We start from the raw sequence: 14046 nt of genomic DNA on the forward strand, positions 1-14046 counted from the left end.
CTCAGTGTGTACATTGCACCTGCCTGCACTTCAAAGAGGAGCCAGAGATCCCCTTGCAGGCGGGTCAGTGAGTGATTGCAACAACAAGAAAGAAGTCAAGAAAACAGCATCCATTGCTTTTCAGAAAGACATCACACCACCACTTTTGCTTGGGACACTGAAACTACCTGCATTATTAGGTGGGCCTCGGAATCTGTCAAGAGGTCAGTAAAGCCAAATACTGTTGCCATCCAATGTAGACCTGTTCAAGGAGGGTGTGTGCCATCTAGTGAGCAATCTAAGAAAATGCTGCAAACCTCTCACCTATGGCATGTCATCACTTCAAGAGGAAGTTCACATGGGCAAGGGTCTGGTGCCTGCCCCAAGTCTCCTCAGCAATGTCAAGGCACATCTTATGGGCCTAATAGTTATGAGAGTCATTATGTTATCACAACATTGCATCCTTAGCATGGTTCCAGCCATGCTCAGTGGCCTAGGGAAACTGAAGGACATGCATGTCACATTCTGCATAAATAAACGTATAGATCCGGTGGCTCAAAACTGTTGGACACCAGTGCAATTACAGTATCGATTAGTGGAGGAAATAGAAAGCCCGCGATACCGAGTAATCATTGAGGTAGCTACTGAACCTACACTGTGCATTTCCTCAGTGTAACTGTACCCAAATGGAACACAAACATGATAGTCTTATGTTGACATGTGCGTACCAAACACTATAATTGAAAGGGAGAGACACCTAGGTCCTCACCTGACTGACATGATCAAGAACCTGAGTTGGGCCTCTATGTTTTTCAAAGTGGACCTCTACATTCTCCGCGCACATGGGACTGTTCTATTTCAAATACTTCAGTTTTGGGGTACCGTCAGCAGATGACATTTTCCAAGAAGTTAACAAGTTTTATTTGACCCATAAATAAAAACCTTAAGTTATGCTGGTGATAAACCTATTTTTGACCGCACCAAAGAAGGGCAAGATTTTATGCTGACAGAAGTATGTACGAGCTCAGAGGCAGCCGGAGTCACCCTGAACACTATCAAGTGTGAGTTGGAAAAGGATGAGTTCACGTTTATCTGCCACATCTTTTCCTGCATCAGCAACCGGACCCGACTGAAGTGATACTGCTAAATAAGATGCCCACCAATACAGCCGACGTGAGATCAATCCTAGGGATGGTGAGCTAGTGTTCTAGATACATCAAAGACTTTGCCACCATCAACACTCCATTCACTAGACTAGGCCAACCCTTCACTTGGTCTCCCGAGTGCACAGGTGCGTTTCAGGAGATGAAAGAGAGGATCACACCAGTTGATGATCTAGTATATTTCAGACCCAACTTGTGCACAATACTGATGGTGGATGCCAGCTCAGTTGGCTGAGGCAGTATCCAGGCTGAGCTCAAACCAGATCGAGCCTCAGCAAGACAGATTCACCTCTTAAGCCAGTCAAAATCTTACTGAGACCGAGGACCTATTCCAATCCTGAGAAGGAAAACATGGCTTGAGTACGAGATTTTGAGAATTGATGCCTGTTCTTGTACCAGAAACCATTCACTATTCTGCTGGATCACCAAGCATTCCCAATAATCAATGCAAAAAGATTTAACCACCAAATATAGACATGGGGAATATGCTTAATGAAATATGACTTCAAGGACAATCACAAGCCTGGACAATCTGGGAGACTATGCCTTGAGCCACTGCGTCCCTGTTACTAAAAGAAAACCACAGCTTTTGGGGAAATATTTAAACTTTGAACTATGCCAGTATATCCATGAACAAACCTCTTTGGATGAACTGGATCATGAATCCTCACAAGTAAAACAGACCATGGAGAGGCAGAGTTGAGATATGTCAGCAGTAACAGGAAATGCCCTGCAGAGATCAGCGGAGACCAAATAACGGGATTCAAACTTGCAAGAAGAGCTATCATACAAAGTCCAAGGAATGGATCCGGAGTGATAATTCCAAGGTATTACATGGAAGGATGGTGGACATGGTCCATGAGAGCTACAGGTGCATGGTGGCCACAAAGAAACTGCTAAGAGAGAAAGTTTAGTGCTGAGGATTGCATGGCCTATTGGAGGATACTGTCAAAGTGTGTAATTTGTGTCAAGGCACAGGGATGTTGTGGGGAAGGTCCCACAACCAGAACAGTTAGTAATAACCAGAATTTCCATTAAAGTGGTGTCTGCAGTAGCAGAAGCTTTCTGTGGGCCCCCGGACTCTGCTCAGTAGCTCTTGGTGGTCATCGAAGAATATTCTGTATTTCCACTGGTTCTTAGAGTCTCTTTCACTTCAGCCTCAGCTACACTACTCTTATTGGATGACATTTTGCTACATAGGACATCCCAGGAATGCTGAAATCTAACAACAGTCTCACCTTTCTCCAGTAAGGAGTGTCACCATTTCATGGTCTAGCTAAGAATTACTTGCTGAAAGATGTTCTGGCCTTAAGCGGATGGTGTGCCTCAAACGTTCTTGTCCATGATCAACAATACAGCTCACCTTTCAAGTCCTCACGGTCTATGGTAACATTTCCCCAGTGGTTCTTCAGGAAAGGGTTCTTCAGAACTGGTGTTCAGGAAATCTATCCAGACACTACATCCCCAGATAGAAAATGACTCCCAAGCAGAGCATATCATCATCATGGCCATTAACAAGAAGAAAAAGGCTATATGAGGTGGTGCGCTAACCACAGTTGTTGAGCTACCACCATCACCGTGGCTCCCAGAGATCTGGTTCTGGTACTTCAACGTCAGGAGAAGAATGGCTGAGTCTCATTCCTGGCTACCCCAGTGTGAGTGACGTGTGTCAGCCATGTCTGACCAAAAATCCATCAAAAGGAATATCTCACACATTAAGAAGTACCGCTCCAACATAGTCAAGCAAAAAGAGTTATCTTCGAGGGACAACGATCATCAAGCTTGAAGCACTCCAACCCACGGGGATGCCAACATTTGAGGACATCATCCATCACTACCAAATAGCAATGGGCACGTGGATGCCGTCAGTCCAAAAAACATCAACACTGCCTGTCGCTGGGCTGCCCGGATCACCCAACTGGCTTATCGAAGAAGTGTGACTGCTCCATGTTTTGTCTGTCCCACTCTCTCTTCTCTTACTATCTTTAGGGATTTTTTCCCAGAAAAATGGGCACCTGATATATCTGACTCGGAGTACTCCATCCTGTATCAGTGTGCCTACGTTTCAAGTTAGAGTCTGTGAATACAAATGAGTCATGATACCTCACTGTTAGAAACGGGTGTCACTAGTTGGCAAGGGCTTGCACCTTTGTCCAAATAGGGACTCTTCTTCCTAGTCAGGATAAGGGAGTTACACTTCTAAAATAACCCCTGCTCACCCCCTTGGTAGCTTGGCAAGAGCAGTCAGGCTTATCTTAGAGGCGATGTGTAAAGCATTTGCACATAACCAACAATAATACAGTGTAAGCACTACAAAAGGACACCACACCAGTTTAGAAAAATATCCAATATTTTTTATATATTTAAGACAAGACCAAAATGATAAAAATCCACCATACAGGACTTAAATGATCAATTATCAAAATACGCTTGAAAAACAGTTCCTTGATGTCAATAGCTCCGTCCGGGACTATCACAGCGTCGTGAGCAAACAAATCCAAACAGTTCTGGCTGACCGCGGTGTTATGGGCCAGCAACGGTATCGGGAAGACCTGCAAACAGTACTGTCTAAAAATACCGGGCGTGAGCAACCTCTCATTGAGCTTCCGAAAGCACGGCGTCTGCAGGCATCGGTTCCGGAGGTCGGTGCAGGAGTCGTCGGGGTCCTCAAGGTCACACACGTTGCAGATCCATCTCCTCTCTGTTGGAGTCAAGAGCGCTGGCTTCAGCAGGCATCGGGTGCTGCGCTGCGAAGTGTAGCGGTTCGGCGTGTGGTGCCCTCAGGTGCAGTGCGAGCAGCGGCTCGGTGGTGGCGTTAGATGGCGTCGTCAGTGAGACCAGTGTTGCAGTGCGAGATGAAGGCGGTGCTCGTCGCGTTGCTAGCTGGTCACAGTGCAAGCAGCGCTGTCGTCGTTGCGGAAGCCCTGTCGTCGGCTGACAAACTGGAGTCGATGGCACCGGCGTCTGTAGGCCGGGGCTGCGGTGCAAGATGAGGGCGGTGCGTTGTGCGACTTTACGAACGGTGCCCTTGAACCACAGTGCAAGCAGCTACATCAATTTCGGCGTGGAGCGTCGTAGTTGGGGATTCCAAGGTATCGTCATGAAGCAAGGCAGTGCGGTGCCCACAGGTCGCGGTGCGAGCAGCGGCTCAGTGACGGTGTCAGCAGCCATCATCGGTGAGACCAGGGTAGCGGTGCGCCTTTGCAGCGGTGCCCTCTGCAGTGCCTGGAGTCGGCAGTGGCGTCATAGACGTCATCGGGTTGCTTTTCTTTTGTTGCAGCACAAAACACACAGTCCCCAGTGCTGGAGGCAGAAGAGCTGGAAGTCTTTGCGGTTCCTGAGACTTCTTGAACAGGGGCCAAGCTCTAATTCAAGCCCCTGGAAAAAACTCACAGGGTAGATTGCAGAAAGTTCAGTCCAGTCCTTTCACTGCCCAAGACAGAAGCAGCCACTGCAGGCCAACACAGCAAAGCACACAGCAAAGTGGTAGTTCCTCCTCACAGCTTCTCCGGCTCTTCTTCTTGGCAGTCGTCTTGGTCCAAAAGAGTTCTAAAGTTCAGGGGTCTGGGCCACAGTATTTATATCCCAAAATCCTTTGATCTCTTAGGCAGAGAGCATCTGTGCCCAGCTAGAACCAGTTCTGCCTTCTCTGGTGTGACTTCCTGGCAGGAGGTGGAGGTGGCAAGGTCAGAGGCAGACCATACCCTTTGAGGTGCAAGGAAATCTCCTCCCCCTTCCCCAATTGCAGCCCAGGTCTATTCAACCCTTTCCTGACACACTTAGACTATCTGGAGCCACTCCTGCTCCCCAGTCTTCTGTCATCCCAAACCCAGACAGGCAATCCACATTCCAGCAGAGGCACACGGGATGACTGAGCAAGAAAATACCTACTTTCTAAAAGTGGTATTTTCAAACACAGAATGTAAAAATCATCTTCACTAAAAGATGCATCTTTAGATTCTGAGGTCCGGCATACTAAACTTTATTTTCCTACCTAGTTCCCCGATCAAGTTATGTTTATAAGATGTTATAAACAAACTCCCCATTCTGTCCTACGGGGAACAGGTAGCCTTGCAATAGCAAAAAACGAGATTGGTGTAATTTACTATCAGGACATGCCACACACACCTGGGCATGTCCTACCTTTCACATACACTGCACCCGGCCCACAGAGGTACCTTGGGCCTACCTTAGGGGTGGCTGACATGTAAGAAAAGGGAAGGTGATGGACTGGCAAGTGTGTGCACTGGCCAAGTCGATGTGGCAGTTACAAACTGCGTGCAGACTCCTCAATGGCGAGTCTGAGTTACCTTTTCAGGGCTACTCACGTGGGTGGCACAATCAGTGCTGCAGGCCCATGAGTAGCATTTGATTCGCAGTCTCGGCACACTTTACTAAGGCCTGACAAGTAAATAAAATATCCAATCATGGAAACACCAATCCATACCGCAATTTACCACAGGAGCACTTGCACTTTACCACTGATCAGCAGTGAGAAAGGTGCGCAGAAACACTACGCCAGCAAAAGCAGAGTAAAAACCGGGAGGTCAGAAAGCAAAAACTCAGGGGAAACACGCCAGCAGATGCCAAGTCTAACAATCACTGTGGGGCTTATTTACAAGCCCCTTGTGCCGCTGGTGCGTTACTTTTAATATGGGAAAAAGTGACGTACCAGCGGTGCAAGGAGCTTGTAAATAAGCTGTTTGTTATCTCTTTCATGGAGGGACCACTTTCTAATACCTGTACCAATACCAGCAAGCATGTTCACTTGAGTTTACCCCAAGTGGTAGTGCCCAGGAATTTCAGTCTATCTTTTTACGTACGTTATAGAGATCCTTTTCGTCCACTTTGTATGTTTTTTAACTTATACATTTGTGTTTACATTTATCATTCTTTAAGCCTTGTTACAGTGAAGAGTGTATGCATACTAGCTCGGGGGATTAGGTTAAGAGACTCCCAGTATACACCTGTAGAAGGTGCCACATTCTGTCTCCTTACCGAGGTATGAATATCATTACCCCATGGCCCCAGTACACTATTTTCCAGAAAATTATTTTCAGATGCTTGATTCCAGTTGGTTGAAGTCAACTAAACCAAGTCATGGCCCAGTGACATGACTTCATCTGGTAACCCTATTCCCATGACACCAGACATTGCCATCAGGTCAAACCCCCGTCATTAACAATGAAAGATCCAGACATTGGCAGCACACCAAAACTGGGCTAGCATTAAACCATAGACGTAGGATGTCCTGATTATGGTTGAGGAGACTTTTCCCTGGCAGAGATTTTGGGAGGCAAATCAATTTATTGTGCTTTGGGGTTCCTTAACTTTAGGTGATGGTATGTTATGATAAAATTACTAGAGTCTTGGCATCTACTGACATTGACTGGAAATTCTGTAAGCTCTTCTACTGTCATTGTATGTCTTCTCAAGTGATCTAGAACCTATATCAATGTTTAACGTTAAATATAAATATTTTTTATTCCGTAGAAACTTTTTGCTTGGACAGAAACTCTTCTATCTGCCTGGTCTGGCCAGGGTTCAGCTGACCATTCCGTATCAGAAGACATCCTTCCGCTCAGCTCCGACTCTGGAATGTGCGGCGAGAATGAGTCTGAGCTGTTGACTTCTCTATCTGAAGCTTGGACGCCCGACACTTGCACTCCAGTCCTTTCCTTCAGACACGAGATAGAGCAAAGTGAGCCAATGTGTTCTATGGAAGATATGAGCAGCCAGCAGGGAGCCTGTGGGGATGTCAGGGACATCCTCAAAAGACATGAGGATTGGCTTGGACGCTGCATCAGTGCTCTGGAGCGAGAGGTGTCAGAAGAAGAGCTGGCTGCACTGGACAGAAGTGTGGATGCCCTCACAAGGTGGGACATGTTCACTGGTCAGCTGCCCATCCTAAAAAAGGATCTGCAGTTGACCAGAGACAAGACAGGGTTTAGAAGGACCCTGGGGGACAGGTTCTCATCCTTCAGAAGAAGACTGAGCTCAAGAAGGCTCTCGAAGGATGGATGCTCGCCCCAGCGATGGGACTGGGGGGACAGCTAGCAGAACCCTTGCACTCCAGTGCAAGTGGAACAGTCCCAGTGAACACCTATGACTGGAATTTTTCCTCTATCCCTTTTCAGCGATTTGTCATGATTTAAGTGACAACAAGAGGTTTCCTAATAAAAGTTAGGCAGATGTGGCGAATTGCAAGGCACATCTGAATAATTTCTACAATTTACTGAACAAAACTATTGGTACTAGTTAAATGGCTGGCCTGAAATTCAGTTTAAGTGTAACTATACAGAATTTGAAATACCCTACAGGTGCACCATGTTTCATTGTTACGTTGAGTTGCTAAAGTGTTGGCATCAATTCTTCGACTTCCAAAGAGATCGGAAAGTGTAGCTGATACGGCGAAATAATGAAATATACAAATAACCTATCCATTGTATGGCTGTCTAATTCGTTTCTGACTGGTCCCTAGCGGATGGATTGCTAGAGGGATGCTTTTGATGAGGGATCTAGAGAATGTTCAATGAAGGATAGAACTGCCCTTTTGCTGATGTATTCTGCCTTTCTCAGTTTGTCCACTACTGCTCAAAGCACACTGCTCGTTCTCTTCCTACTGCAGTGAAATCAGCTTAAAATGATGAACTAAAAAGATGGAGCATTTGATTATTAGAATTGCTTGAGTTGTGTGTTGAGGTGGCTATGTAGCTAACGCTACTAGTCATTAGAAAGCGGGAGACCTGAGTAGCCATTATGATGACTCAGTAGCCAGTGGGATGTTCACCAAGATGCCAGTGTGGAAGCACAGTAGCCAGTATGAGAGCTGAGTAGCCAGTGTGATAGCTTGAGGTCAGTGACTGGTAGGATGCTGGCTAAGGAACCTTTGTGATAGCTCAGTGGCCAGGAGAATATCAACTAAGATACTTATGTGGCTCAATGGTTAGAGCGGCAGACCCTGATGCAGAGGTGTAGCCTGGGACCAGGGTTCAATTCCCCGCCTTGGCGGGTCTTGGGCTCAAAAATTCCACGGACCTGATAATTCTCGCCTCGGTGCCTATTCCAATCATGGAGTCCCACTCTGCAACTCTGGGCAATAGCTTGCTTAATCTCCACAACGGCCCCCACAACGCTAAGGATGCCTGGCCTCCACCTTGGGGGTGCCCAGGAGTGGACACCTCACAGGGAAAGCCAGGATGGGTTCCACAGCGGTATTCGTACAAGCGCCTTGAGACCCTTGCGGGTGAGTAGTGCGCTATACAAGTATCAATTTATGTGGTAGTTCAGTTGCTGATGGGCTGACAGTTCAGTAGTCAGTAGGATAGTTCAGTGCATAGAAAGATGTGTGCTTAGCAGTCAATGGAAGGAAAAATCATAAGCCAACATGATAGCTCAGTAGCCTAGGGAATGACAGGTTATTAGCCAGTGGGGCAATACCTCACATTCTAGACTTGTAGCTCAGTAGGTGAAACCTTGAGTATTAGTGTGGTATAAGTAGCCAGTGGAATAAACAATCAAACTGGAGAAATTACTCAGGCTAAATAAATAGAATAGATCAATATTCAGTGGGAGGCTAGTTGAGTCACCAGTCTGTTGCTAACTCAGATTCAAGTGTAAAGGCACAGTATCCAGTGTAATAGATCAGTAGTTGGTGGGATAAATAGCTCAGAAGGTGGTTTGACCGCTCTGTAAATTCTAAAACAGCCTAGTAGCCCGTGAGGTCATAGCTGAGGTCTTAATTAACCTCATGAAGTCCTGGCTAAGATGGAAGGTCATCTTTCAGACATGCATAGCTTAGTCATAAATAGTAATATAAAATAGCCTAAAAGGGTGGAAGCTGATTTTCTTAATTATTTTTAAAAGTCAGCACCAGCAAATGTTTTCTGAGACTTTTGTGAGAGTTGCAAACTAACCACAGCCATCCTGATTTACTTACAAGTTAATCACTGACACCAATACTTTTTTCTGAAGTTCAATATTTGTAGGAAAAATCCACAAAGTATTAAAGCCTAGATCTTCAACTGGATGCAAGTCATTTTTTTTATGCAACACCCTTCTGTCTGTTTTTCAGATAATGCCACAGTCAATAGCGCTGTGAAGATATTTCATAAACAGGTGGGTTATCAAAAAAAACAACATAAAATAAATGTGAATAAACACACCTGATATATATACTTTGAACTGTTAATCTTTTGTTGATCGGGACCTGATGCTCATTCAGAGAAGTGAGAGATAAATGTCATTGTTCCCCTTCTCTTCTTTAAGACATGAGGACATAGTCTGGCCAATTTGTTTTTCTTGAATGTTTGCTGTGTACAAGTGTTTGAAACTTTATAAGTCGTATGTCCCAGCCTATGAGAGACCCCCATGCTGTCGATTTTGACTTATAAACTCTTAAGATCCATGAACGTTTGTCATTTCAACTCAGGCAACACATAGTCAGCCTGACGGGTGTCATTTTTTAAGTCTAACTTGATCATTTTGTAAGACTCACCTGATAATTTTGTGTCACTTGAGTAGGATCCTGGCAGTTCACCCATGAGTCTATAATCTTAGCGTCTACCTCTCTGCTTATTGCTCCACTACAAGAATGAGTGACTCATATAATTAGTCAAGAGACGGGAGCCTTTTCATGCTTATCCTAGTAGACCATAATGCTTTAACTAAGAGATACTACCATGACAACTTCAGTAAACAACAGCTTCTCCAGGAAAGTCTGAGAGGAAAGAAGCCCTCAACACCTTCCACCTTCCGCTCCTAATATTCAGCTGTCTGAATCAAAACCAGTACCAAGTGCCTTAAGCTCTCCCTGTGACATCACAAGCACTAGCCTGCATGACAAAAGTCACATGGAAACTGCAACTACAGCACAGCTGGTGCATTAAGTCATACATACACACAAAGAGTATCCCACCTAAGGTATTTTATATGGGGTGCTGGGCAATGATAGTCCTTAGTATGGCACCGCCTTCCTAGAAGTGGGGAAGGAAAGAATTCAGGGGCATATTAGCAAGAACCTCATTAAAATTATTGCAGTTTTAGCAGCAGGAAACTGCCGCTAAAATGGCGATAATGGGCTTGCTAATATGCGTTATTGAATTCCAATAGATTCCAGGTTAGATGTCCTCCACATCTAACCTGGGCTTCTATTGGAATTCTATAACGCATATTGACAAGCCCATTATTGTCGTTTTATAAAACGGCGATAATTTTAACGAGGTTCTTGGTAATATACCCACTCTAGTAGTGTCATGCTTCATCATCGGGCTCACCCTGATTCCTAAAGGCCAGGGTGGGCTTAACCATCTTCCAGGGAGCACTTGAAAGAAAAGACCAGAGGGTGTAAAGACTACAAATCCTTCGACTTACTCCAAGGTATCCCTTTATTACTGGAGTAGTCAGGGATGTTAAAACTAAAAATATATGTAGGGTATTGAGGTTATGATGGTCCTATGACCCTATACCAACATGTTGGGGGGATACTCTTTGTGTGTATGAATAATTCGGGAGGACGTATCCCTACTATTCTTCTTCCGTAGAGTTGAAGAGCCTCTCTACCCTCTGGGTCTGAGAAAAGGATAACCCCACCCTCTCCCAGATTCTAGTATATAAGCATTCAGTCATACACCTAAAATGGATTCCCTGGAGTGACATGCAGCGTCCAGTGATGCAAAACAAAACCGTGAAAAGATTTCAAACGCCAATACTGAACAATGCACATAGTATAGGCATTGACTCCCACTGCTACATCACTGAATCTGTCCCACACAGAGGGGCAGATTTACTAAGATTTTATGCCATGTTTGTATCACAAAAGTGATGCAAATCGGCACAAAATCATTTTGTCCAATTTTCTTTCCAGTGTTAAACTTGTTTAGCACTGGAAATAATGTGAAAGTAATGCAAAGTAGCGCTTAGCGCTGCTTTGCATCACTTAACGCCAAGGGTGCGTACCGTGGATGCTGCGTGGCCAGTCCCAGCAACCACCCTTCAACCAAGCGCTAGGCAGTAGAAATGCTTATTTTATCCTTTATTTTCCGACTTTGCATGTGTGCTGCATTGTACAGCACCCATACAATGTGGAAAAATGTTTAAAATTAGTCTAAGAATTGTATTTTGTACTGGTAGGGCATCCTTCTAGTACAAAACCTATGCTTGACTCACGGAGACACCCTTGCACTATGGCGTAAAGGTCTCTCCGTGGCGCACAGCAGCTCATTACAGCGCCGGCGGTAGGGAGAGGTGAGGAGAGTGCTATATTTCAGTCGATTTCCCGCTCTCCTGTTCTCTCCTTCTCAAGCAGCGCAGCATGTGCACGTCTACAACTCAAACTTTTGCACAACTTGGTGAACGTTGCAAATCTTGCTTGTTATGCAGTTTTTAAATTCGTTTTTACAAGTTCTGACTTATATTTGCCATGCCAGTATCGCTGTTGGCCCACTTTCCTTAATATTGGAAATAACTTCCCTCTCCATGCAGAATACTGTAGCTCTTTCTTTTAGGGTACAGTGATGGTTTTTTTTTGCCCTCTCCTTGTTGCACATTCAAGGGCAGTAATGCTCTTTATAAACCATGATGTGTTTGAATTAACTCCAAAATTCAGCAACTGTGTAAGGTAAGTGAACCTGGCCCTTTCCAGAGGAGTCGGGGAGGGATCAGCCTTCCCCAAGACATTTTTGAAAATGGGTCCATTTAGTGCTCTTTACAGCACAATTTTTACATACATCGAAAAGAAGCTTTAATAGGGTATGAAGGGGCACTCGTGACTTATTACAATACTTGTACCGAGAAAGCCGGGGGTGTTCGGCGCTCTCCCTACCCAAGAAAACCTTTACAAATGGTGACAAAATGATGCCCTTTCAACTCACTTTTCATAACAATTGGTTAAAAAGTCCAAATGTATTAAAGGTATGTAAAAACAATCTAGGTATGCAATTTCATAAGCTCTTTTTTTCAAAATGTATAGTTTCTTTCTACACTCTGCATTCCACTTAGCTTCATTTTTCCCCTTTTTAGGCCGAGCATTTGAGACCTCTTCTTTTTAGTATATACTTATATGTGTATGTACTTTGTAAGCTCTAGAGATCAGCCCTAGGACTTGTCTGCTTCAGTTTAGGGACTTTTTTTCTGTTCAGCTGCCTTTATTTAACTGTTTTGATAGAAAACGACCGGTAGAGGTCAGTAATATACCAGAATTGCTTTCTGCTGAGGGACTTTCTTTTTTAAAAAATTCTAGCAACTGTCTCTAATTAAGTTTCTTGATAGAAAACGACCAGCAGAGGTCAGTAAAATACCAGAATCACTTTAGCTTTCTCTATATTCCAGTAAGAAGTTGTCCTCCACAAGCACTCGTAGACAATAATATTGTTTTTCAAATCTTGTATTTTCAGTGATATCACCACCGAAGGCCCTGATTCTATATTAAAAACAGAGCTTTGGACTATACCATTTCCTGGGGAAAGGCAACATTTCTCTCCATGTGTTCCCATAGCTGGTGTGTCACGCAGGTTGGGGCTTACTTTTCCTCCATGTTAAAGAACAGTAGGTGTTTCAGCACTCAGGCTAATGTGCTGCATAGCTAAATACATATAAGGTCTCAAAGGCGAGACCGATTGCATTGCAAATGCTTGTTAATACGTTGTGATGGGAAATCTACTTGAGAGTGGCAGGATGGTAAAATTAAAAATTACACCAATCTTGCAATCTCAGGCTATTGACGTCAGAGTTAACATATCCTAACCTTCCGAGGCAACACAGTTCTACCTTTGTTACAAATTCCTTATCGATTCACACACAGCAACTATCTTGCCGGTTTGGGCCTCTGAAGCCAGTAAAGATGTAATAAATCTTTATCAATGGAGACAAGAAGGCCTACACAGGAGGCCACCTAATAAATGCCCGCTGGCACCAATGAAACAATATCAGCAATCATTTTCGATGGTCACCATAAATTATTTCTCAAACATTCACTATTATATTTTGGCACTACACTTATTTTTCTGGCCAACTTCAGCTTTCCTGTTTCTAAAAATACACACATCTTTCCATCAAGAACAGGCTCGGCATTTTTGGGAAAAGAAACTCAATACACAGATTTTATGTTTCTGAAAAATAGTATTTTCGTCCTGAAATGCAAGTTTTTTTTTTAGTAAATAAGCATTTGATCCTCAAACATCAGCTTGTCATGTTTATTACATTTTCTGATGCATTACTATCGCTCATGGACCCATTGCTATGTATCACCAGCACATGGCTTGGCTACTTCTGCCACTCTGTATGGATAGGCACAATTGTGTTGTGAACAACCTCAACTTGCCATGAAGGTGCACCATTATATGAGAGATGGACGGTATAATGACTGGAACACTATCAATCTGCGAAGACTGACTTCCATTATGGCTGGGACAGCATTGTGCCAAAGACAAGGGGGCATATTATCAAGGGGGTTTATCTCCGCTTTTTTGGCTTTAAAAGCCAAGAAAGCGGAGATAAAATTATCTCCCTATTACCAAGCTGTCGCTAACACCAGTTAGCGACAGCTAATAGGAGATAGCGACCATCTTGGGCCCCGCTTTGCATGTCAGTGATATTTATCACTAATGACATGCAAAGTGGGCGTGCCAAGATGTTAGCGACTGGAAACAGTCGCTAACATCGCTATCTCCTATTACCAACTTTTGGAGATATTCGCGCTAAGCGCGAATATCTCCAAAAGCTAACACCTGCCCTGAGCAGTTCTTAGCCATGTTAACCAATGGGAGGTGGATAACATGGCTAAGAGCATTTGCTCGATAATGCATGAATATCGCTGACTTTTCAGCGATATTCATGCATTGCGGCCGTTTTTTATCGCATTTGCGATAAACCTTGCTAATAGCAAGGTTTATCTGCGATAAAAATC

General features: G+C 44.3%; 1 protein-coding gene across 2 annotated transcripts in view; it reads left to right on the forward strand.

Moving 5' to 3' along the window:
• Nucleotides 1-7199, forward strand: part of AMZ1 (archaelysin family metallopeptidase 1) — an 86500-nt gene extending 79301 nt beyond the window's left edge. For both annotated transcript variants that reach the window (XM_078664199.1, XM_078664200.1), the window contains exon 6: nucleotides 6636-7199. In XM_078664199.1, coding sequence (XP_078520325.1) covers nucleotides 6636-7199 — 564 coding nt within the window. The remainder of the gene's footprint in view (nucleotides 1-6635) is intronic.
• Nucleotides 7200-14046: the final 6847 nt, after the last annotated feature.

The sequence above is a fragment of the Lissotriton helveticus genome, chromosome 10, assembly GCF_964261635.1.
Source record: "Lissotriton helveticus chromosome 10, aLisHel1.1, whole genome shotgun sequence".
NCBI lineage: Eukaryota > Metazoa > Chordata > Amphibia > Caudata > Salamandridae > Lissotriton > Lissotriton helveticus.